Below are 27,326 nucleotides of genomic sequence, written 5' to 3'. Positions count from 1 at the left end.
TAAATGCATATTACTAAGTGAAAGAAGCCAGTCTGAAAAGGCTATTTACTGTTTGATTCTGGCTAAATTACATTCTGAAAAAGGCAAAGTAAAAGGACAGTGGTTGCTACTGATGAGGTGGAGGGAGTTATGAAAGGCAGACCCCAGGATATTTAGGGCAGTGAAACTACTTTGCATGATACTGTAATGATGAATCCCTGTCATTGTACTTTGTCCAAACTCACATCAAGGGTGAACCCTAATGTCAACTGTGAACTCAGGTGCTATAAAGATGTAACTATGGTAGGAAGTGTTGATAGTTGGTGGATGGGGGACGATGACACGACGACAACTGTGCATGTATAGGAATGTATAGGAAATCTTTGTAACTTCTACTCAGTTTTGCTGAGAACCTCAAAATGCTCTAAAAAATTAAAGTCTTAAATGAAAGGCAGGGGAAAAGGTCCTACTGTCAAAGAAGTAGTAGAACAGTGTTTCAATCCTACCCAACTCCTAAACATTAGAATAGGGTAGGAGGGTAGGGTAAAGCAATGAAAAAAAAAAATACAATGATTCACAAAAATTTGGCCTTCAAAGTGAGTGTTTTTTTTTTCTTTTTATTAGGTTTTTATATAGAACTGGAAGAACTCCCAAGAAGACAAAAAGTAATATATTTTCAGAAAAAAATTTAAGTTCTTTTCTTTATTATGAATAATAATGGGTAAACAATTCCAATTGTTTTGCTTTTGTAAAACAATCATTTTTAGGAACTGAAGGTACTATATTTTCTAAGGTATAATTCAGGTGTATGAATGGTATTGTAGATTTAAGTTTTGTTATTGAAAAACTAATTTTTTGCATTAATTAAAAAATTTTCAATAGTGTCATATTAAATACATTATGCTGTTTAATAATTGATAACATTAGCATATGTGAATGTACTACTGATAGTGTCATGTATTAATCTTAGTTATAGTGATGTTCTTAAAGATAGCCAACAATTTATTTCTTAAATCAATGTTTGTATTTTCCTCTGCAGAATTACATACTTTTATATTGATTCTTACAGTTAGATATGTGAAAGCTTTCCCTAATATAGGTGCAGTGTAACTCAGCTTCTTGTCTGTAAAGAACTGATGCCAGGACTGGGTTTGTAGCATAGTGGTAAAGTGCTTTGTTAACAGGCACAAGGCCCTGGATTTGATCCTCTAGCACTACAAAACAACAAATTTGATGCAACAAATTTAGCTTTTGCATTATGGGGAAATACTCAAAATCTGACTTCCTGAATACATTCTCTATTAGAAACTAAAACACTCTACCAGAAATGGAAAGATTGTGAAGTCTTTAGACATAAAATTTAGACTTTTAAATGTTTTTAATTCAAGGAAAGGCATTTGGTATCTTTCATGCATCAATGGCCAACTTTTCATAATAACTTCCAACAACTTGTCGATACTTATGCTGTTCACAATTAATTGCCTCCACAATAACTTAAGAATAAATTTTGTTTATTCATGGAAATTCATTAGCAAGCATGGGATCAGTAGTCTCAAATTTCCCCATTTATAAAAAGACAAGCATGGGGCTGGGGTTGTAGCTCGAGGTAGAGCGCTCGCCTAGCATGCGTGAGGCACTGAGTTCAATCCTCAGCACCACATAAAAATAAAATATAGATACATGGCCACCTATAACTAAAAAATAAATGTTAAAAAAAGACAAGCTTTCTATATCAGCCTTAGAAAAGAGGAAATATTTGAAAAACAGGATTAGTGGGAAGGTAGATTGAAATTTATTTCATATTTAAACTTTTTAATCATGTTATTATATGAGATTATGGTCAGTTTAAGGCCCTTATTATTTCCTTGTACAGTTTTTTTTCTTTTGTGGAGATGGACTAATTGAATGGTTTCCATGTAACTAAATTTTGGAATAAAACCCACAGAGATTTAACCATGTTAGAAATACCATATGGTAAGATGATAGTAATCTAGACACAATGTGTTATAGTCAAGACCATTCCTTCTTGGTGTTAATTTCAGTGGCAGATCTAGGTCACAATTCATCTTCTGCATACCAAATACCTCTTCTGAAGCTTAAAACAACAAGACCTATTCAGAATGAAATATTTTCTTTTCCTGTGGAATCGCTAAAACATTTAGTGGAGTGTAATTAGATGGCTATTTTTAAATTGGCCTTTTATATTTGATGGCATTTAGTTGCTTAGGAGAATTGCCTATATTACTGATTTGGTATTAGAAAAAGTATTTAGATTAATTTTATTTGGTAAGAAACATAAGTGACTTGCTAAGTTTTAACTAATCAAAGATTTAGTTTTACGTAGAATAAAAAATTGACTGCATTTTCTTAGCAGTTTAAGCAATCTGATTTCATGTGTATGATCTCAGTTTAATTACAAATAATGTTTGCAAATGAAGTTTGAAGTTTTTTTTTGTTTTGTTTTGTTACTTAGCAGTGTTGGGGATCAAACCCAGGGCCTTGTGCATGTTAGGCAAAGGACTCTACTATTGATCTATACCCCTTTCTGTAGGGTTTTCTTTTTAATTGTTCTTAAAAGCAAATATTAGACATAGTGAAAGTTATTTGCCATTTATACGGTGTAAAGTCTTTTGACTTGAACTTTAAAACAGGTTTAAATTTTTAAAAATGTTTTTAATTGTAGATGGACACAATACCTTCATTTTATTTATTTTATGTGATGCTGAGGATGGAACCTAATGCCTCTCATATGCTAAGCAATGCTAAGCAAGTGCTTTACCACTGAGTTACAACCCCTGCCCTAAAATGGTTTTAAACTTTATAGAAGGTTTTATAACTTGCATATAACTTGTTTTACAACTTATATATTATACCAAGTAAATTCTTTTTGTTGTCGTTGTTGTTAATTTTTTTTTTTTTTTTTAGTTGTTGATGGACCTTTGTTTTATTTATTTGTTTATATGCAGTACTGAGAATCAAACCCAGTGCCTCCCACATGCTAGGCAGGTGCTCTACCACTGAGCTATAATTGCAGTCCCCCAAGTAAATTCTTTACTTAAAATTATTGGAACTTGTTCTTCCCAGATCTAAGAATAGGATTAATTGGAGTATGTTTGTTAACACTGAATTACTTGAATTATGTCAAAATACTATTGGTTGGTAGATAAATTCTATACAATATTTGCTAGACCAAGCTTAAAGATTGGTTACAACTACACCTGGATTTCTAGCTAGGTGTATTTTGCAACTAGTAAATCAAAGATGCTTTTCTATCCTGGTTATGTCAATCTATGATAATCCTTCAGAAATTTAAATTAAGTTTTTAAATTATAAGGTAATATGTTCATTTTAGAAAACAGAAAAAAGCTGGACATTTATTCTCCTACCACTCATACCATTAATACCACCCTATGATAATACCTTAGTATATATTTCTCCAGACATTTTTCTGTATATGTATTCACATTTCACATACATATACATATTTCTTAAAAATAGGTACTAAAGTCAAGGTACAAAGGTATAAAGTCAGGTACAGAGTCAAGCAAATTTTGTCTTTTCTTCAGGTCCTTTTGGGTAGTTTAAAAAAAAAAAAAGCTTGGGAGACATGTTTAGGCTGTAGGTACAGAAGTTGGATCAATTAGCACATATAATTAGGGATAGCATTAGATAGCATTAGAATGGAGAGGACATCTCCATTCTAAGGGTAAAATCCTGTGATGTACCTGGATTTAAGTATAGGTACATGGGAAGAGACCAGAAAGACTGGGATACAGGTTTCCAAGATTTTAAGAATGATATAGTGATAAAAATATTTACTAAGGTCCTTTGCTTCTCTCTAGAATATTTCCTCCTAAATCTTCATATGCTCATCTTATTATTTAGGACTCAGTCTAAATATCACCTCGTAAAAAGAGCTTCTCCAGCATCTAGAAAAACCTACTTATGGGCTGGGGTTGTGGCTCAGCGGTAGAGCGCTCGCCTAGCATGTGCGAGGTGCTGGGTTCGATCCTTAGCACCACATAAAAATAAATAAATAAAAGGTATTGTGTTCAACTACAACTAAAAAATAAATACTAAAAAAAAGAAAAACCTACTTATTACTAACTGTACTTTCTTTTCCTTGTTTGATCAGATTGTAATATTTAAGAGAGTAAGACCGGGCATGGTAGCTCATGCCTGCAGTTCCAGCGACTTCAGAGGCAAAGGCAGAAGGATCACTAGTTCAAAGCTAACCTCAGCAATTTAGCAGGCCCTAAGCAACTTAGTGAGACTCTGTTTCAAAATAAAATAATAAAAAAAGGACTGGTGATGTGGCTCAGTGGCAAATTGCCTTGGGTTCAATACCTCATACCAAACAAAACTAAACAGAGAGAGTAGGGATTCTACCTGTCTTAACCATTATATCCTTAGTGCCCAGATATATACCTGGCAAATGAATGTCTAATATAAAAATGGGATCAGAATATACCTGTATCTAGTGCTTTGGAATGAAAGGTAAGATATATATCACTGAGCTCAGTGCTTACAGTTTAGAGAGGAGGTGAAAAATTAAATATGTGATAACATGGAGTATGATAAGTGCTGTGGTAAAAGTACAGTGCTAAGGGAGCAGGGAGCAGGAATAGCTATTGCTACATATTCCCTTAGGTAGGGGAGGAGTTATTAGAGTAAGCTTTCTAGAAGAGTAACATTGTAAGCATTTTGTAACCTTATAATTTGTATGTCAATTCTTTTCATCTATGGTGTATAATGGCTGGGTAATATTTTATAATGTGTAAATATCAGAGTTTAATCGGTTCCTGATTATTAGGGGTTTAGATTAGGTTTTTGTTGTTTTAAATAATACAGTCATTGATATCTTTATAGATCTTCAATTATTTTCTTAAGTAATTTTGACTTGGAATTGGAGTTTGAGGTCTTGAGAATTGTAAATATTTTCAGGGATTTTGATATATATCATCAAGTTTTCCTCCATTTTTGAGGTTGTATATAATTTATAATTATAAGAACAATAATAGAGAATGAATCCTGCTTCTAAGAAATACCTCCCTCTAACAAAAACAAAAACCCATATACCAAAAAATAATGACAATTTTGTAGGCAAGATTTTGTCATTTTGTTTTATGACTTAATTCACTGTTGTTTGATTAGCCTATAGATAATTTATAGACTTAACAGTAAATATGAAATATGACAAGCTTCAATTTAAATTTTACAAAGTTTACTGAACAAATATTTTATACAGTATGTCAGATTTGAAATTACTTGGATATTTAGGGTTTTTTTTGTGTGTGGGGTAGGTACTGGGGATTGGATCAGGGGCACTAGACCACTGAGCCACATCCCCAGGTGTTAGTTTCATTTGTTTCCTGAGGCTCTAAGTTGTAATAGCAAATTCTGAGAATTGAGAGGAGGCTATTTGATTTGAGTAGCTTTTTAGTACCTTAAGAAGCTTGTATGTTGACATTAGTCCTAGCAACTAACTTTTTTTTAATTATTGTGGCCAGAAACACCAGATGAAAATGGTAAAACCCAGAGAGCTGATGATTTTGTCTTGAAGAAAATAAAGAAGAAAAAGAAAAAGAAACATCGAGAAGACATGCGAGGAAGACGCCTTAAAATGTACAATAAGGAAGTACAAACCGTCTGTGCTGGCCTGACCCGCATCAGTAAGGAAATTCTCACCCAAGGACAAATAAATAGCACTTCAGGAGTTAATAAGGAGTCCTTCAGGTATCTGAAAGATGAACAACTGTGCCGATTAAATTTGGGCATGCAAGAATATCGGGTACCCCAGGGAGTACAAACACCTTTTATGACTCACCAGGAACATTCTATTCGTAGAAATTTCTTAAAAACAGGTACTAAATTTAGCAACTTTATTCACGAGGAACACCAGTCCAATGGTGGTGCTCTTGTCCTTCATGCTTACATGGATGAACTCTCATTTTTGTCTCCAATGGAGATGGAGAGATTTTCTGAGGAGTTTCTTGCTTTGACATTCAGTGAAAATGAGAAAAATGCTGCTTACTATGCTTTAGCAATAGTGCATGGAGCGGCTGCTTATCTCCCAGACTTCTTGGATTACTTTGCTTTTAATTTCCCCAACACTCCAGTGAAAATGGAAATTCTTGGCAAGAAAGATATTGAAACAACAACCATTTCAAATTTTCACACTCAGGTAAGGTAAAATTATTATTATTTAGTAAATATAGTATCTCAACAACGTTGTCTTCATTCTGCTGCGTAGCTCACATCACCACAGTTTGATTGATAATGGTACTTGAAATTGTTCCTCCAGTTGTAAAGTCTTAATTACTGAGGTCTTTGTGTGGAGCTTTTATTTGCTTGAAGAAATGCTTTATACATATTATGCTTCATTACAAGTCTTTATGGAAAACCAACTTGAAAACTAATTCAGTCCTTCACAAATCAGCTTATTTAGTGTGGAGGATATGATTTAGATCTGATAGCCTTGGTAACTTTAGTTAAGACTTTTGGTCATAATCATAGAACATGTGAGGATATTAATCTATTTATTGGCCAGGTTTTAGTTGGGTTTGTTTCTCTTCTTTCAGTAACTTGTTGGCAGTCTATCCCAGAAATATACCCCATTTATGTGACTTGGGAGTGTCACTAGGAAGACCGCCATAGTCTCTGCTCCTTCTGCCTATGCACTCTAGTAGGTGAAGATATTTTTTAAAGCCTTGCTTAGGCAGCTAGGCTTAAGTCAGCAGGGAAACATTGCCTTCCTAACCAGTTTTTAACCAAACATTTTTTCAATGAGGTTATTTTAGGGCATTAAGAAGTTAATAATGTATCCGAGTTTTTTCTTGCTTGCTTTCCTCATAAGGATTGTGAATATGAATGGTCAGCTATAAGTTTATACTGTTTATACTGTAAATTTAAGTTTAGTAGAGACTGTTTCACTTTTTAGAGATTCATGATTATATAGCCTCTTTTTTTCAGGTTATCTAGTAATTTGCTGCCATTCTTTTCCCTTAGGGTTTTTTTTTTTTTTTTTCTCTTTTTTAAAGGTAAATAAACTGTTGTAAAAATAAGACTCTCAGCTGCTTACATTATAGTGGTTTCAAGCCACTTAGATTTATCTGAACCCTCCTCTAACATGAATCTTTTTAGTAAGTCTCAACATCTTTGCCTCCAGTGAGGGGAGTATCCAGTTTAGATTTATGAGCCTCAGAATTTCTCTAATTGAAGTTCTCTCTGCAGTAGAGAGAGCAGGAGCAGCCAATCTGGAGAGGTCGCAAGATGGGGCTGCCCAAGATGTTGGAACACGATGTGCAATAAAGGGCTTCGTCTTGGATTTTGGCCTTGTTACCACAATCAGGTACCGAAGTGCTGACTTTTGTAGTAGATTTTCTTTTTCTTTTTCTTTTTTTTTTTAAGGAATTTTTCCCTTCAAAGGTTAAGGAATCCTATTTTTATAAATATTGCAGAAGAGACTAAAAACGATTCTGATGTAGTTCATAATTCCCGTAAGTCCCTACTTAACAAAGAAAGAAATTGCTGAGAGCAGAGTTAACATGATCTATCCCTTTTTCAGTTTAGAGAAATGCAGCAAATTTTCTGATAGACCAGCAAGCATATTTGAGAAATAACCCAGAAATTTGGGGGCATGTCCTGGCTTTGTAAGGGTGACTATTTAACTTTCCTATTGTACTATATTGGATCAAGTTTATGTGTCAACCCAGTCTAAATAGTTAATAAAAGAAGACATCTTGAAATATTCCCTGCTGATTTTTGTCCTCCAATTTTTTAAAATGGAGCTGAAATTTAAATGACTGTACCAACAACTTACCTTGAGATTTACTTTGAGTTTTCTAAAATAACAACTTTAAAATAACAAATCGCATTATTACATTATATTAAACACTTTCACCACATATGAATATTGAGGACTATTGAATGGGTCTTGTACTCTGGTGGTCCTGGAACTTAATATTATTTATGAATTTTCAGCCATTGGAGAGAAGTATTAGGCAAATTTAGGAGGTTGAATTAGCCCATGAAGCTTTAAATTTGCATCTATAAAATCTTTCACAGATACTGGGATAGATGCTAGCACAATAATTCAGATTTGTTTAGTAGAAATGCTTTCAAATTCACATCTGAATATTTTAAATAACGGTGGGGGGGGGCATAGTAAGCAATTTTATCTATGTTATGCATTGAAGAAACAGGCTTTGGATGTGTATGATGTTATCCAAGGTCATAGAGCTAGAAAGTAGAAGTCAAGATGAAAACCTAGGCTGTCTGAACAATGTTCACAATATTTTGCCCTATTCTCTCTTTTACTTCAGCTATGGGAGAAGAAATTAGTGCTTTTATTTATCTACGCTGTGGTCAATGAAATTAAAGTATCTCAGTTTAAAACAAAATTCAAAAGGCTTTGTTTTTAATATTTTTAACAACTACCTTTAGATTAGGGGGAATTAAATGAATTCCTAGGGTATTTTTACGAAGTCTTACAAAGTTTTATTAACTTACAAATAAGATCAAGTAAAATTTTTAATTACCTTAGAGACATAGCTATTAGAAGTTGTTTGTTTAAATATATAGCTATAATAATTATTCATGACTATATTTATGGAGAACCTACTGTGTACTGGATACTCAGTTCTTAAAAGGACCAATTCATGAAATCAGATTAGTGGGAGAGATGAATAAACCAGCAATTATAATGCAGTTTAAGTAGTAGAGACTTGCAGTAAGGAAAATCCTACCATGGAGAGGGAAGCACAGTTACTTACATCAGACTTGAAGTGATTAGAAAAGGCATTTTAAGGCATGTGATGCTTGAGTATAATGTTGAAAGCAGATTAGTACTTAGCTTAGTAGGAACATTTTTAATCAAAGGGAATAATAGCCAATGTAGATGTACAGAGGGAATTTGAGAATGTGCCACATTCAGGGAGCTGTAAATAGCTTAAATAGGGCAAGAGGACATGCTTGCTGTAAAGGGGTGGTTGGAGTTGGGGGTGGGATAGCATGAATGAATGAAAATCAAGAGTGTGGAGAGTGTTATATACCTTAATATACTTTTTCCTAAAGGTAATGGGAGAGGTATTAATGAATTTTATCAATTTATGTTTGCGAAGATTACAAGGAAATGTGGAGGATGAGATTGAGGGAAATATGTGATGGCAAGCAAGAGTACTGGTTAGGTTGGGATAGTCATTAGGTCAAGAATGATCCATGCCCAAACTGGTATTGACACTAGAGAGAAAAGAATAAGATTTTGAGAATTACAAAATAGAGATTAAGTGGACTTTGTGAAAGAGAGGAAGAGTCTTAAGATGGGGTTTGGACAAAGAGAGGATAGGATGGTGCTGCATACAGGGTTGAAAAAGCTTGGGAAGTAAAAAAAAAAAAAGCTTGGGAGACATGTTTAGGCTGGAGGTCCAGAAGTTGGATCAATTAGCATATATAATTAGGGATAGCATTAGAATGGAGAGGAGATGGAGCTAAGGGTAAAATCCTGTGATGTACCTGAATTTAAGTATAGGAACATGGGAAGAGACCAGAAAGACTGGGATACAGGTTTCCAAGATTTTAAGAATGATAGGGTGGTAAAAATATTACTAATTGTATGAGGGATCCAGTAAGATAAAGATGGAAAAGTGTTAGGTTGATCAGTTAGTAATTTAATTGGAAACATTATCAAGACCAGTGCTTTGCAAACCCTGGACATTGAATTATTGTCCTTGCTACTCAAAGTGTGCTTGTGATATGAATTTGGCACCTCTGGGATGCTTGTTAGAAATGCAGTCTCATTTTTACTCAGATCCTCTGAGTCATAATTTGCATTTTAAAAGATCCCCAGATGATTCGTATGCACATTAAAGTTTGAGAATCACTACTTTAGAATTCATCTGCTCTAGCAAAAGGAAATAAAATGTAGGTTTGTTTTGTGCAAGAAAAATTATAGCTTCTGTTACTTTTATATATTTTTAGATTATTGTAATGGCTAAAGCTAGGATCCACTTATAGAACCTTTTTTTTTTTCCTTTTAACTTTTTATAATACTCAAATATTCTAACATCAAAGGAAGTATTTCATGATATCACTTTTACACCAGGCCAATACTTATTTGTTTACTGAAATTTCAGCAGTTTGGAGTTTCAGCTAACTTATTAAATTTGTTTCTAATCTAAAGGGCTACATGTATGTATTCAGGTCTAAGTTTTATTGGCTAACTATCAGTTTGAACTAAAAAAATCCCAAGTGTTAATGGGACCGGTTTCATTTGGTGGAGAAAAATTAATGTTCACATTGAAATGTACTTCTCTTAAGAAAAAATCTATACAAACACACACACTTTAATAGGAATGAATGTAATTTATTATGTTTTTGATTAGGCATTGTATCTTGTAATTACAATACTGGCTATCTGAAAGAATTTTAAGCAGCTTTAAACTTTGAATTATTATAACTGCAAGACTATGCGATCCTTGGCTCCCCCTTTTTATAAAAATTCTATTGCAGCAGATAAATTGATTAGAATTTCAGATCTTTGGGTTATCTTATGGACTAACAGGGCTTTAAAAAAGGAAAGAGCCATTTTTCAAGTACCATTTTATAAATGAAAAAGGTCATAATTTAGTTGGGATCTTCTCCCAGGACTATTTAATAATGGCAGATCTTCAGAGAGGAATTATTTTTCTGCTGTCTCTGAATGATATAATATCCTATAGGGTAGGGGATAGGAAATTTTAATATGCATATAATTCAACTGGGAGTTTTGTTAATGTGCAGATTTTGATTTTTGGAGGGCAAGGGCGGGATTTTATAGTTTACCAGGTCTCAGCTGATGCCGATATTTCTGGTCCATGGACCAGCAAGGTCTAAGTCTTAAACTCTACAAATGAATTGCAAATGAAAACAATAACAAAGACTAAAAATATAGTGAAATTAGTCAGGGGTAGTGCACATTTATAAATTCCAGCAATGTGGGAGGCTGAAGCAGGAGGATCAAAAGTTTTAAGACCAGCCTGGGCAATTTAGCGAGACCCTGTCAAAGAGCCTGGCTCAGTGATGCACACCTGTAATCTGGTCGGGTAGGAGGTGAAGGCAGGAGGGTCTCATGAACCTGGACAACTTGGCGAGAACCTGTTTCAAAATAGAAAATAAAAAGTGATAGGGATCCAGATTTGTGGTAGAGTGCCCCTGGATTCAATCCCTAATTGTAAAATAAATAAATACATAGTGAAGTTAAATGGGAATTGTTTTAAATATCACCATCTGAGAATGGTATCTTATAGGAACTAAGTAATTGAAGTGTGTATATGGAGAAGAATCAAGAATCAGGTTTATGTATGCTGCGGGGGATACTGGCAAATGTGCATGTTTTAATTTATTTTTTAAAAACCCTTCTGTGTATATAATATAGAGGATTCTCACTGAAAAGCATGGTGTTTTAACTTTATTAATGTAGCAGTAGTTCTTAGTTACTTTTATTACTCTATAAAATGGTAATATTTTGTAGGATTAGAGTATCCAACTTTAATGCCTACTGTTTCAGAGAAAAACAAAAAATGTTATTTCCCCATTGAGTGTTGGGGTAAGGCCTTAAATGGGCTTATTATATACTCTCTGATCTTTGATTAATGTAATTAACATTTTATAGTAAATTGGTAGTGCTAATGAAGAATGAAACTAGTAGAGTTTATAGTAAATTGATAGTACTAATAAAGAGTAGAACTTGAAGAGTGTGTGTTGGGGAAATAACTGAACCTTTAAGGAACTCTGCATATCAGTGCATTGTATAAAGTGAGAAATAATTATTTTAAGTAGTTGGCTTTATAAAACCACATAAATAAAAGTGGTGGGTTGGATTCTTTTTTTCTCTTATTCTAAGTAAAGCTTGTTATAAACTCAGTTGACCCACTCATACCATTTTCACTGTTTGTTTCAAAGTGGGAATTCCTTTCCTACTAACAGGTGACAAGGTTGGGAAGATTGCTGGCTAGAGTTTTCTTTTCTGTTTTTTAAGCATTTAGTTTAAATAAGCTTCTTCCTGAAACATGAGTTCTGTGGAATAATGAACCCCTACCCTCTTTTCACCCCATACACAGGGTTTCCATATAGTGAGTTTCTGCTTGGTGTTTCTTGAGTTTTAACTGATGTATGATGACCTTTTTTTTTAAGTTGTTGATGGACACAATAACTTTATTTTATTTATTTATTTTTTATATAGTGCTGAGGATCGAACCCAGTGCCTCACACATGCTAGGCAAGCGCTCTACCACTGAGCTACAACCCCAGTCCCATGACTTTTTTTTTTTTTTTAAGAAGTGTTAGGCCAGGTGCAGTGGCAGACACTTGTAATCCCAGCAGCTCAGGAGGCTGAGTCAGGAGGATCGCCGAGTTCAAAGCCAGCCTCAACAATTTAGCAAAGCCCTAAGCAACTCAGTGAGGCCCTGTCTCTAAATAAAATACAAAATAGGGCTGGGGATGTGGCTCAGTGTTGAGTGCTCTGAATTCAATTCCCGGTACCCCCCCCACTCCTGCCCCGCCCCCAGCAGAGAAGTGCTGCTTATAGGGGACAGAGTCAAGCTTGCATAGCTTTCAGAAAATTATACAGGATAACTTTGTCGAGTTTCTAATCTAAAGGATTACATACATGTTGACATAGAGCAATATGTATATTTAAAGATAATTATTTGATATTTTATAGCTATTGTAAATGCATTAAATATTTTGAATGCATGTAAAGCTAACTACTATTTTCATATAGGTATATTTCCCTTGATTCCACATTTTTCTTCCTCCCCACTATACTCTTCTGATTTTAATAAAAGTGTGAGTTTTCCCTGGCATATGTCTTTGGCTTCCATGGAAGTTTTACTTTTTTCTGTTCTTTGGTCTCTACTTAATTCCTTCCAGTCTTTACTTTTGTTTCTTCCTCCATTATGCCTAATACATACACAATGAGAAGCTGTGAAACAGTTTGTTTTTTTTGCTTTCAGATGTCATTTCCAGGCCAGAGTGTCCCAGACTTGCCAGATTCAAAGAATAATCTGGAGTTCCTAGTTTAAAATATATATTAGAATCTGAGGGTTTTTTCCTGGACATTTTGAGTCATTGAATCTGGAGCAAGGCCTGAGATAATTTACTCAAGGTGATTTCTCTGATCAGGCAAGTTTAAGAAACACATTTTACACCACATATGTCATCTACCATTCTCTAATTCCTTTCATTTGGTTTGTAGGTACTATCTTCTTAGAATTTCGTTGCATTATAATCTAGGAGACAATGTTGTCTAACTTCTACACAGTACAATTGAAAAAAAATTTTATGTATTCATTCGGGATCTTATTTGTTTATAAGGTTTCATAAGGCTTCCTGTTGGGCCTTCAGCATTGCCTAGGAAGCTTGGCGGTTTTTCTTCGGTCTGCCTGTTTGCTTGTTCTTCATAATGACTATTCAAAGTTTTTATCCGTATGTGTTTTTTCTTCATTTCTTCCTGTTATAAATAGAGAAGATATTTCGGTTTTTCCTCAAAGACTAATCCTTCTACTTGTGTTCTGGATTTCATCTCTAGGCCTGTTTAGGATTTTTAAAAAATTGTCATAAATATACATAACATAAAATTTGCCATTTTAAATGTATAATTCTATGGCATTAATTACACTCTCAATGTTGTAGAACCATCACCATTGTACATTTCTAAAACTTTTTCCATCATCCCAAATAGAAATATTGTATCTATTTGCTTAGGATCTTTTTTTTTTTTTTTTTTTAAATTTTTTATTGTTGGTTGTTCAAAACATTACATAGTTCTTGATATATCATATTTCGCACTTTGATTCAAGTGGGTTATGAACTCCCATTTTTACCCCATATACAAATTGCAGAATCACATCAGTTACACATCCATTGATTTACATATTGCCATACTAGTGTCTGTTGTATTCTCCTGCCTTTCCTATCCTCTACTATCCCCCCTCCCCTCCCCTCCCCTCTTCTCTCTCTACCCCCTCTACTGTCATTCATTTCTCCCCCTTGTATTATTTTCCCCTTTCCCCTCACTTCCTCTTGTATGAAATTTTGTATAACCTTGAGGGTCTCCTTCCATTTCCATGCAATTTCCCTTCTCTCTCCCTTTCCCTCCCACCTCTCATCCCAGTTTAATATTAATCTTGTTCTCATGCTCTTCGTCCCTACTCTGTTCTTAGTTACACTCCTTATATCAAAGAAGACATTTGGCATTTGTTTTTTAGGGATTGGCTAGCTTCACTTAGCTTGCTTAGGATCTTGAATGATAGTTACACATCCCCATTTCTTCAAACTTTTCCTCCTCCATTTCAAATAAATAAAAGTATAAATTGTACTAAATGAATTAATGCTTTGTGTCTTTCACTTTTTAAAAAAATAATTAACTTTTCCTTTCTCCCCAGAAGGTAAATCTTCATTTTGAATTTCTAGTTTATCATGTTTATTTTACTACCTTATATATGTTTTGAGGGTCCCCAGTTAAACTGGGGTTCTAGTACCAGAGCAACTAGCATCCCTGCCCTAATGAGAAATAAAGGGGAAATGGATATAGGTGTTTACAGTGTGCCTTTCGTGGGATACTTTTACCTGGTAGACGGCCTAATGCCTATTTGTTTGATCTTCACAGAAAATTTCCTTATATATGTATATCCTTATGGCTCTTATCTGATCCATCTCTAGTTTTTGCCTGCCTGCCCATCACTGTGGTGCTGGGAGCCTAACTTTGTGTTCCCCCTGGTTTCCTGGGGAAAAACCAGGCTTTTGTTGTCCCTGGTTCTTTAGATGGCAGGCTCCAAATTCTATTTTTTTTTTTTTAATATTTTTTTAGTCATAGGTGGACACAATGTCTTTATTTTATATTTATGTAGTGCTAAGGATCGAACCCAGTGCCTCGTGCATGCTAGGCGAGTGCTCTACCTCTGAGCCACAACCCCAGCCCTCCAAATTCAGTATAATACCATCAATAGGAAAAAAGTTCAAACGCTTTTTACTTACAGATCCTAGATAGGGAGGGCACAAGAGTTAGGAGGGTAGTCCTCTGTCCTCAGGTTATTTGAGGCAAGAATGAAGAGTCAGGCAAAGAGGGAGACAGAGAAGGAATTTGCTGTGCTAAAACATAAAACAACATATGTAACTATGTTTTAAAATTTAATAAATAATATATTGCATGTATCATTCTTCAGGTTGTTTTGGTTCAGTATTGTTTTATGAGGTTATGTTGATTCATGTATTCATTTTATTTTTTGGAGGTGGAGTTTACTGGGGGTTGAACCTAGGGCCTCATATATGGTAGGCAAGCACTCTACCACTGAGCTACATCCCCAGTCCCCTAGTTACTTCATTTTAACCACTATATTTAATTAAATTGTTATGAGTATATCATAGTTCATTGGATTTCTATTTTTTTCTTTTCCTGTTCTAGTATTCTATAACTATTACTTGACTCAAGTAAGACCTCACATGTATGAAATTCTTCTACTATAACATTTGGTTAGTAGTTTAGATAGATATAGAATTTTAGGTTGGAGGTCATTTTTCTTCAGATTTATGTAGGCATTTTTCCAATGTCTTCAAGCTTCTAGTCTCCTATTGAGAAAGCCAGTGTTGTCATGATTCTGGATCCTTTTTGGGTATCCTGTTTTTTCCTCTGGAATCCTTCAAAACCAAGCATAATATAAGGTGCTTTCAGATAGATCTTTTTTCCTTTATTTAAAAAAATTACTATGAATATTTCATACATACAGAAAAGTATAAGTAATGAAGAATTCTTCAACTGAGAACCCCCACAATTTTTACTCCCATTGGCTACAATTCTTAAAACTGAGTTATAAAAGGAGGTAAGTGATTAAGGGAATTTTGCTTAATCCCCTGCTTTCAGTATAACAACTCTCTCTTATAGCTGATATCCTCATGTCTGTAGTCCTTTTGATTTACTTTCTCTAAAAATTGATAAAGTAAGAAAAGGAGTCTCCTTGGTTTTTAGTTGCTTGCTTTGTTTCCTTCCTTCTATGATACTTAGCCTTTCCATGGTTCTGCAGCACAAACTGGCTTCTTGAATTCCTCTGTACCAGTACTCAGTATTACATTTTTTCAGTCAACTAATTTTCATATAACTTTTAAACTTTCAAAGATATTTTGGTAGTTTTTCTTTTCTTTGACTTTCTGGAATTTATAGCCTTTCTATGTTACTGTCACTTGATTGGAATTTTGATAAGGAACAGAGATAAATCATATGCTCAATCTGTCATGTTTAAATCATAGGCCTTTTTACTGTTTCACCAGGTTCTTCCCATTAGTATTAAAATATGATTCCTCGCAATCTCTTTATTTTTGTAGGGGGACCAACAAAGGAGTTTGATAGAATGTTCTTCACCAAATAAGGCAGGGGATAAGGTTTCAAAGGTGGAGTCTTGCTTTGTGATGTCTTGTGGTCAGCGGATTGATTGACCACTTGGCAAGTCATACCCATCTCAGGTGCTCTGTGGGATCATTAGCAGAGCAAGTGGAGAGGCGAACTAGCATTACCCAGCCCAATCAGTGTGCAATGCCAGACCTGTCCTCTCATATGGCTATAGTGCACATAGCTCACACACACAGCCTATGGATGGCTTGTGACAATTATCCATGATTTCTGAGGATTTGAATGCCTTTTTTCCCTTTCTCCACTAGACCAGTGGGAGGCAGATAGTCTAACTACTTAATACTGAATTTACCTATATGAAAACTTTACTAAGACATATGGGAGATACAAGAGAGGCTATGGGATACCAGGACATTCTGATCAGTCCACTCAGCATTCACAGTGTTTTAAAAAAAACAAAACAAAACTATTTTTGGATAAAGGGAATCAATATAAATATGACACTTTTCCTAAACTGCAAATTGAACACCATCTCCCCCAAAATATGAATAGTTGATTTTTCTGGGACAACCAAGCTAGTAAGCTAATTTTGAAGTTTTTATGAAAAAAATAGGCAAGTACAGCCAGAAAAGAAAAATAATGATGGAGGAGTTTCCTGCCAGATCGCAATACATTCTGAAGATTTAATTATTAAGTCAGTGTATATTAGTTTAAGAACACTGTTCAATGAATCAGAAAATTAAGTCCAGAAATAGATCAAAATACATAGAGGTATTTGATATATAAAAATATAATCATATCACTAGTGGCAGAGAAAAAAGAGAGTGTTAGGAAATCTGGATACCTACTTAGTATTTATTTTTGTATCCATATCACTGTATTCCAAGGTAAACTGCAAATGGGATCAAAGATTTAAATGTAAAAAATGGGGACATAAAAGAAGACATGGAAAACTTCTATTATAATTTTGAAATGGGAAAGGTCTTTTGAAGTCTTATCCCCCAAATGGAAAGCATGGTAGATAAAGTCATAAAACAAGTTATGAAAATTATTTACAACATATATCACCGACAGAGCATTAACTTCCCTAAGAACCCTAGTATAGATAAATACCAACAACCCAGTATGAAAATAAGCAATATGAATAGACAGTTCATAGAAAAAGAAATACAAATGACCCTTTAACCTCTAAAATACACATCTGCACTCCTGATAAAAAAGAAATTAAAACTATCAACATGATAAAATTTTCTTATCGAATTGTTAAACATTCAAAATTTTGACAAGATTGTGTCATTGAAGTGTGGGACAACACATACTTTTTTTTCTATTGTTCATGGGAATCCGTTTATACAGCCTGTACGGTCTTTCCATCTTAAACACTCTCCCTTGATCCCATTTCACTTTCTGTCGATCTAATTTTCACAGCCAAACTTTTTAGAAGAATTATTTATGTTCGCTGTCCTCACTTTCTCATCGCTTCTCAGATCATACAAATTTGATTTCTGTCCCCATGATTTCTTCAAAACACCAAATGAGCATTTTTCATCTTTTTTTTTTAAACTGAAAGTGTCAGCAGCATTTTGACCAAGTTTTTCATGAACTATTTTCTTAACATTGCTTCTTAATCTCTCTATTTAACTGTTCCTTTACTTTTTTCTTTTTCTTTCTTTTTTTTTTTCTTTGCCAGTATCCCCCACCCCCACCTTTTTTTTAACCAAAACTTTCTAAGGCCTCCTCTCTTTGAACTCTATGACTTTTCTCTAGTGAGATCTCTTAATTCTAAGGTTTCAGTTACTGCTGGTGAATAGGATTTATATTCTTAGGTAAGACTCTTCTAATTCCAAACCCAGTAGCCTTATTTTTACAGGGTGTAGGGGAGTACTGGGGATTGAATTTAGGGGCACTCAACCATTGAGCCACATCCCCAGCCCTATTTTGTATTTTTATTTAGAGACAGGATCTCACTGAGTTGCTCAATGCCTCGCTGTTGCTGAGGTTGGCTTTGAATTTATGTTCCTCCTGCCTCAGCCTCCTATGCCACTGGGATTACAGGTATGTGCCACCTGCCCGTCCCCAGTAGCCTTCTTTTTTTTTTCTTTTGTATCATCACTAAAAATTAATCATTGTTAACATATTTGATTCTCCTTTATTCTTTTTTTTTTTCATTTTGGTCACTTTATTAAATGACATGACATAGTTTGAAGTTTAGTGAAAACACAGTATCATACTGGAATGCTTTCCTTTAAAAACACAATTCCAGACCATATATATATATGTGTGTATGTATGTATGTATATATATATATATATATATATAGACTGTATATATACAGGGTCTTGGAAACTGGTTCTAGTTCTACACTTGGTTCTCTCTCTATATATATTACAAAACAGCCTTAAAGGAATAAGTGACATCTTTTTTACAGTACTCAAGATACTCAATATAGAACTGAAAAGCAGTCTAATAGAAACAAAGGCAAATCTCCACAGCTGTATGATTTCAGCAGCCAAAGCTGGATGATGGACTGAAACATTACAACTGGGACAAAACATAAACAATATCACAATACTATGCAAAAATGCTTTATGCCCAAAGAAATAAAGCAGGTTACAAAATGTGGAGAATTTAGCAGGCAAAACTATATTATAAGCAACATTTTAAATTGTCATTTTTAAGCCATTGCCACTATTTAAAACAAATATAAAAATTAGTTTTATATCTTCTTTTCTTTATAAAAAAATCACCATTTTGTAAAAGTTTTTACTTGCTTATGATATATTTTAATGTGGAAATGTAAAAATATTAAACATTTTATAATAGCCCAAACTCCTCCATCTGGAATTTTTTTTAAAGGAGATCACAATTAAAACTCCTTGCTTAAAAAAAAGCATCTTTTTAAAATGCAAATGTGAAACTGGAAAAATAAATACATATTTTTAAAAAAAAAATGGGTTCATGGGATAGAAACTCTTTTAAATTAAAAGAAACTTCATTTCATTTTATATTAATAGATGTGAAACAGAAAAAATTTTGAACTTCTAATAAACTCACTACAATAAAAACAATAGTCTCTTGATATATCTACAAAAGTGTTTGAGATGTGCTAGAGAAGAACTGGTTCTTGTTCTACAAACTCTGGTTTAAAACAGCACAAATTTAGTCCCTTACAATTCTGAAGTCCCTGAGGGAAAATCTATATTTTGCCTTTTTAGTCTATATTTATTGTGGCTCCTTCGTGCATCTTCAAAATTCAGCATTTCACTCTTCTTCCTTCTCTGCTCTAGTCAAATCTCCCTCTGCCACAGTCTTATAAGGACATCTGTAATTCTATTAAAGATAATCCAGGCAAAACTCCCCATTTCAAGATTCTTCATTTGTTCACATTTGCCAAGCTCCTTTTGCTATAAGGTAACATGCCCAGGTTCTAGGGGTTAGGACGTGTACACTTTGGGAGCCATTATTCATTCAAGCTCATGGTGTCCAAAATGGAAGATAGCATCTCTCTTCTCAAACCTGGTCCTCTTCCAGAAGAGTAGTTTCTCTGTATGTTTGCAAATGGCATAATTGGTAGTCATTTTTGATACTCTTTTTTCTTCTTTATCATATCCGGTCTTTGCAAATCCTGAGAATTTTATCACTCAGAAACTTTTTAAATGTCTTTTTTTTGTTTGTTTGTTTTTCTTTTTAAAAACCATTCTACTGCTATTAGTTTAGCTTGTCTGTCCTGATTTGGAAAATTATAAAACTCTCCTCACTGTTCTCTTTTTCTTCCATGCATCTCTTGAGAACAAGGATCACTTGAACCTGGGGTTAAAGAACAGCATGGGCAACAGAGTTAGGCCCATCTTTAAAACAAACAAAAAAACCCACAAAAATTTAAAAGGCAAATTAGATAACATTCTTTATCTTTCTTCAATCCCTTTAGTGACTGTCCGGAATCCTTAATGTGGTCTTCAAGGCTCTTCATAGTCCAATCACAGCTCATTTGCCAAGTCTCATCTTTTTTCTCTTTTGTTTTCTGTTTACTATTGTTAGCTTTCTTTTTGACCTTAGAAAAAATAACAGTAGATTTTGTTTGTCTCTAAATTTGTTCTTTATCTATTACCTCTAAAAGCACTTTAGTGTCTGCCCCTCCCTACTAGACTTTGTTGAGGACAGTCTCAAGCATATAAAATTATATTGAATGAATGGTTCCTCTTTCTATATAACTCTTTTGTTTAAGGTTATATAAATCTCTTTGTGATAAAGACTCTTTTAGTCAGATTTGTGTTGTTATAACAAAAATACCTGAATTTGGGTACTTTATAAAAAAAGATATTTAAAATAGCTCACAGTGCTGTAGTTCAAGAGCACAGCACCAGTATCTATTTGCTCAGCTCCAGTGTGGGCCTCATGGTGGATGGCATCACAGTTGTGAGAACTTGTATGAGAGTGGTGAACAGTAATGCAGAAGAGAGGTTCAGAAGAGGTGCCAGACTCCCTTACAACAGCCCTCTTGAATCCTGTGAGGACTGTGGTAATCTCTTCTGAGGGTCCTGCCTCCAATGACCTAATTACTTTCCACTTGACCTGACCACAGTGTAAGACCAAGCTGCACATGAACCTTTGGGCGACAAATCATAGCAGGCTCCAAATATTTGAAGACTGTCATGTTTCCTTCTTTAATCTTTTCAAATTAAATATTTTGAAATACTTTTAGTTTCTTGTACTTTTCTTCCAATTTGTATGATATGTAAATCCCTAATCACCTTCATTATTTTCTGTTGGGTGTGTCATAGTTACAGATTTCTTGTTAGCCCAGATTAGGAGATAATACTCCAGATATCATTTGTGTGATGAATAATATTTCCTAAAAAAAGTATTTAAGATATAGGCAAACCCATCATAACAAGGAGACCCCCATATACAGTGGCAGAAAAATAGTTTAACAATTCAGAGGTAAGCAACTCTAATTCCATGATGTCCTCCAATATTCTAGTTTCCTTTAAGTTTTGCTGTTCTTGCTGGTGGTGTAATGTGCATGGTTGAGCCTCGCTCTCCATCACTCTGTATTTCATCTGTAAAAAGAGAGAAAGAGGAAGTGGAAGGCAAGCCTTTTACTTATTAAAGACATGCTCTGGAAATTGCCTATGATACTTATAGTAATATCCTATTGGTCAGAACTTAGTCACAGTCTATACTTAGCTGACAGAGGCTGTAGCAATTGGCCATACACCCAGGAAGTTCTCTCACTACAAGGAAGAAGGATGGAATACTTAGGGATAATTAGTAGCTTGCTTGTTTGGCATCAATTGCACACAGTTGGTACATGTTGAATTTGTGGTCATAAATGTTGTTCATATTCTATCTTGTGTTGCTAATTATTAATATCACAAACATTTACATTAATAAAAGTTGTAATACAAGTGACAGACATTATTGATCAACAGCTTTTCCTCCTTTTTTTTGTCAGAGTTTAATAGTTGGTTACTTCATTTCTAGCCTTGGTATATATAAGTTCAACAAATATTTTTTATCATATACATATTAGACATTTTGTATTACGGATTTTTTCTAGTAAATAATACATATTATTCTCTTTCACAAAGTTTATATTAAAATATATTGCCTGATTTCTTTTCTGAGTAGTTTAAATTGGAGGTTGGCAAACTTTTTCTATAAAGGAATATAATAAATATTTACCCTCTAGGGGCCAAAATTTCTCTCTCACAAGTACTTATGACTTAACTGCCATTGTATTGTAAGTGAATGGGTTTATGAAATGGGAAGGGGATGAGGAAGAAGGGCTTGTAAATTCTTAGCTTGGGAACTTGAAAATGATTTTCATTAAGTGAACGGGTATAACTGTGTTCCAGCAATATTTTGGCGGTCCTGAATTTGGTCTTTGCATTGTAGTTTACCAACACCTGGTCTAAATCAATAATATGTGTTCCCTTAGAAATCATTCGTTAACTTCCTTTAACCTAATTATTTAGTGAAAATTCCTTCTGGGGAATTAATGCCTTCCTAGTCTGCCAGTTCTTCTTTCTTTTTCTTCTTATAGGGTGTTACTCTGTTGACAAGATTGTTATCCAACTCTTGGGCTTTAAGTGATCCTCCTGCTTCAACCTTCTTTCTAGCTGGAGTTCAGGTTCCTAACTTCACCCATCTCTCACAGTTTCATTAGCTAACAAAGAAGATCTTGTCTCAAATATCCATTTTCCCTTTAGTGCTGTTCTTGATCCTTTGTTTCTCTATATTCTTTTCCTCAGGTCATACTCGTTTTAAAAATGATGCTTTGTAGATAACCCTAAAGTCTGTGCCTCTTGTCCTTAAAAAAAAAAAAAAAAAAAAAAAAAAACTAGCAGTAACTCCAAATCAAACTTGTCAGATCCTATAAATTTTTAATGTATTTTTATGTTTTTAAACATAAAGCCTTATTTTGATTACTTTATTCTCTTTAATCTGCTAATCACCTTCAAAGATAAATAGAAGTTATAAAGGTGGACAATAACACGTGAAAGGTTGTGGAGGCAATCCAGATTATTAAGAATGTGGAAATATCTGTTTAGAATGTGGCAAATATGGCAGTTTTGTTTTGTTTTGCTTTGTTTTTAAATAATAGACTAGGAAGACTTTGCCAGCCATGAAAAAGATTTTGAGTGTTGATGTTGTAGGTAATACGGTACTACTAAAGAACAGGAAAGTTGAATGGCAAAATATTTTCCCTATAGAGATACTTGTAGGTGGTATGTTGACTGTAAGAATCCTGAAACAAGGATACTGGTTAAGAGGCTTTTGCAGTTAGGTGAGAAATGATTATTTCCTGAATTAAGGTAATGTTACTGCAGATTTAAAAGGATAGATTTTTATATTTAAGGCATGAGGAAGAAGGGCTTGTAAATTCCTAGCTTGGGAACTTGAAAATGATTCTCACTAACTGGTGAAGCAAATACAGAAGGGATAAAAGATGTGGCGTGAAGGGGGAACCTTATAAGAAAATGAGCTCAGTTTTTTAGGTATTGAATTTGAGCATGTCTGTGGGCTGTCCAAGAGGCAGTTGTATGTAAAAGTCTGACTCTGAGGAACAGTTTTAATTTATAGAAATAGATATGGAATGTAGCAGGGTACAGGTGGTAGTTAAATCTGTATTATAATTGAAACCACCCACAGATAATATGTTGAATAAGAAATAGGCCAACTCTGGAACAACCGCATTTTGGAGAGGATGAAGTCTGAAAGGGAAGTCAAAAAAAGAAAGACTAAAAAGCATTTCTTGAATTTGACTGTGAGGAGATCATTAGTGATTTGTTTTAGTGAACAGGCATGAGCAGAAGCCTGATTGCAAGGATATGAAGAATGAATAGGAAAGTGAGGTAGAACAGACAGGGAATAGAGACACATATTACAGAAGTAGGATTCTGATGTGGAAAAGGTGTCTCAAGCAAGTTGTACAATATTCAATTTAAAAGTTGGGTTTAAATGATAAAAGGGATTTACTGGTTTATTAAATGGAAAGGTCCAGAACTGTTCTGGAGTATTTTAGGTTTGGGGTTTAGAGGTAGGGGTGGTGAAAGGACTAGGATAGAATATGAAAGTGTTTATTAGAGGGATAAACCTTGAGAACAAGAGGGGACTGATGCACAGGCAAAGGAAAGCCATAGGTTTAATTTAGTGTAAAGTAATGAAAGCGGGAAGGACTTTGTCTAGCTAGGTTAACTTAGCTACAGTTTTCCAAATAGGCCTGGTACATTGCATCTCTCAAAATCGAGTCTTGGTGTTTTGTAGAACATTTATTCACTTGATAAATAAAGTAAATATCTTTTGCCATTAAATAAAAATTTAACACTGTTAATCATTCTTAATCTTTGGTACTCATGTACTCAGCTTTGGTATTCACACAAATGTTTGAACCTGAAGAGGCTTTTTAAGATGAGGGGTTTTTTTGTTTGTTTTTTGGGGGGACAGTACTGGAGATTGAACCAAGTGGGGTTTTACCATTGAGCTATATCCCTACCCCTATTTGTTTTATTATTCTGAGACAGTGTCTCCCTAAATTGCTGAGGCTGGCCTCCAAATTTTGAACCTCCTACTCAGCTTCCCCTGTAGCTGGGATTACAGGTATGTGTCACCAAGCCCAGTTTAAGAAGATTTTCTTATGCGTAGATGAAAATAAACTTGTTGGCCTTGACAAAATTATGAAGTCATAGAAGCTTTTTATCTTTTGTGTTATATCCTCTTTTTTTTCCTTCTTTTTTTCCCTATGCCCTGCTTTAGGTTTACTTTTTTTCTCTTTCCAAATAGGAAAAGATGCTTTATATTTATTCCTGTTACATATTAATTATTCTAGAAGTCTTCTTTTTTAAAGTTGTCTTCAAGTTCAGTGCTGTTGAATTTAGTGGTATTTGAATTAGGTAAACTTGAAGTAGTGTGATATAAAAATATGAATTCACTCTCTTTGCAAAATTTAAAGTGATATGAATTTCTTTGAATTAATAATGTATTAAAAGTAGCATAATTTAAAAGCTAGCAGGCCAAGTAAATTGAAAACTGCCACATGGAAATGTACTTTTTCAGGGTTGGTCTTAAGGAGCTTTGAAGTGTGATAGGTTTTTAGGGCATTGCTCTTATAAAATGCCACTGCCCTATATAGATTGAAATCCTTTCTTTGTAAAGGAGTTTCTGCTATGTGGGAGTAGTTGGAATGGTGTTTGGTAGGGACTGATATTTCTTGTTACCCCTGAAAACATATAATTCCTTAAACTGATACTGAAGATTAAATCTGCTTTAGTTGTTGCAGAGTGCTTGGCTTAGAGAGTTAGAATAATGATTAGAAAATCTTCCCTTTTCCCTCTTCCTATGTCTATACACCATGATGATCTTCTTTCCTGTGCTGCCTCCCCTGACATATCTTAGCATTGTGATCATATAGACCTACAGAAGATAAATGCATACAAATAAATGCAAGGTAAGGGATAGGGATGTACCTCAATGCTAAATTGTTACCTAGCATACATAAATCTCTGGGTTTGATTCCCAGAAGTGCAAAAAAAAAAAAAAAAGGTGTGTGTGTGTGTGTGAATTATATGCAAGGTAATTCTGGCCTGAGTGGTTTAGGTTGAAGATCACCTAAAGTGATCTTGGTGGAAGGATTTATTAGAATTTAAGAAACCTCCACTATAGAGTAAGTCAATCAGATCAGGGGTAGAGAGGAAAAGAGGGGAAAAGGAAGGTACTGGAGAATGAAATTAATGAAGTTATGTGCATGTCTGAGTAATGGCATAATAAATCCCATTATTATGAATAATTATAGTGCACCAATTAAAAAACTAGTGAAACTTCCACTAGTTGAAAAACAAGAGCTAAGGCCCCTTTTTCTGTGTATAAGTGCAGGTGATGTTAAATTATCTATGGAAAAAAAGAGGGAGTGCTCAAAAACTAATGGTGAAGAATTATTGTAAGAAATACTAAATGATCATTTATGCAAACTGCTTTCTATTAAGGCAAAATAGGTGGCATTTAAAACAGTTAACAATCGATTCTTAAAATCATTTTGAATATTCATTAGAGACCCAGCTTATAAAAAGCACAGCTATGTATTAGGCTTTTCAGTTTAATCTACATCTTTTTTTTTTTAAATGGATATCTTTTTATTATTCCGCCTGTTTCTTCACCAAGTTCCACTTGAACATTTAATTTACTGATGCAAGTTCTTGCAGTTTTTTTTTTAAGAGAGAGAGAGAGAGAATTTTTTAATATTTATTTTTTTTTAGTTTTCGGCGGACACAACATCTTTGTTTGTATGTGGTGCTGAGGATCGAACCTGGGCTGCATGCATGCCAGGCGAGCGAGTTACCGCTTGAGCCACATCCCCAGCCCTAACCTACATCTTAATTGAAGTAGAAAATGCTAGGTAACTGATCTGAGGTGAAAATTCTGGTTTAGAATTCAACATTTAAAATCTAGTCCATCTCTATGCACAGGAATGATATCAGATTGTCTAAAATCAATTGATTGATTCTATTTAAATGCTAGATAGGCTATGGCCAAATTTGTGTAGGATATGCCTTAAATTCACTTGAGGGTTGATACAGGTTGAAGCCTTTCTAGTCCAACACTCAAAATTTTCAGATTTTGGAGCATTGCGGATTTTGAATTTTTGTATTAAGGATGCTCTTTTGGTAAATTCTATGTAAATATTCCAAAACTCAAAAGATCTGAAATTCTTGTTGCAAGAATGATATATGTATATATATAAATATATATATATATACATATATCATTGAACTCAGGGGCACTCAACCACTGAGCCACATCTCCAGCTCTATTTTGTATTTTATTTAGAGACAGGGTCTCACTAGTTGCTTAACTTAGTGCCTGGTCCTTGCTAAGACTGGCTTTGAACTCAGGATCCTCCTATCTCAGCCTCCCAAGCCACTGGGATTATAGGCATGAACCACTGTGCCTGGCTTTGCAAAGGGTTCTTAATTTATACAGAGAAAATGTGTATGTGCTTGCAGGTAACAGACTTTAGAAAAGGGGAGGATAATAGAGGGTGATGAGGAAGATTTCTGTGGGGGGAAAAACCTTGAACTGATCTTTGAAAGATGGTTAAGATTTGGGTTGACAGAAAACGGAACGTTTCAAGTTGGGCAGATTCAAGAGGAAACTCACTGGAGATACAAATAAGCTTTTCATAAGTTGAGTGGAGAAAAAAGATCAGTCTGCCTGACATAAGGAAGTAATGGGAGACTGAATTTGGTAAAGTCATCCTGGTACCTGGCCTGAAGTGAAGACTTTGGAACTAGAGAATACATAAAGAATATGGAAGATTAATCTGAGCATGGTCTTTTTTTCCCTTCCCTGCCAATTTTACTATTTATTTATTTGAATTTCACTATTTTATTTTAATTTCACTAATTTTAATTTTAAATTTCATTATTTATTTTCACAATTTCACCAAGATCACACTGTAAAGTGGTTT

General features: G+C 34.3%; 1 protein-coding gene across 2 annotated transcripts in view; it reads left to right on the top strand.

Annotated features, from left to right (window-relative positions):
* Nucleotides 1-27,326, top strand: part of Rsbn1 (round spermatid basic protein 1) — a 49,353-nt gene that overhangs the window by 7,546 nt on the left and 14,481 nt on the right. For both annotated transcript variants that reach the window (XM_027940260.2, XM_071618214.1), the window contains one exon: nt 5,490-6,163. In XM_027940260.2, coding sequence (XP_027796061.2) covers nt 5,490-6,163 — 674 coding nt within the window. The remainder of the gene's footprint in view (nt 1-5,489; nt 6,164-27,326) is intronic.

Source organism: Marmota flaviventris, chromosome 10 (genome assembly GCF_047511675.1).
Source record: "Marmota flaviventris isolate mMarFla1 chromosome 10, mMarFla1.hap1, whole genome shotgun sequence".
Lineage (NCBI taxonomy): Eukaryota > Metazoa > Chordata > Mammalia > Rodentia > Sciuridae > Marmota > Marmota flaviventris.
Note: the sequence above shows the minus strand (reverse complement) of the source record. Positions and strands in the feature narration are given on the sequence as shown.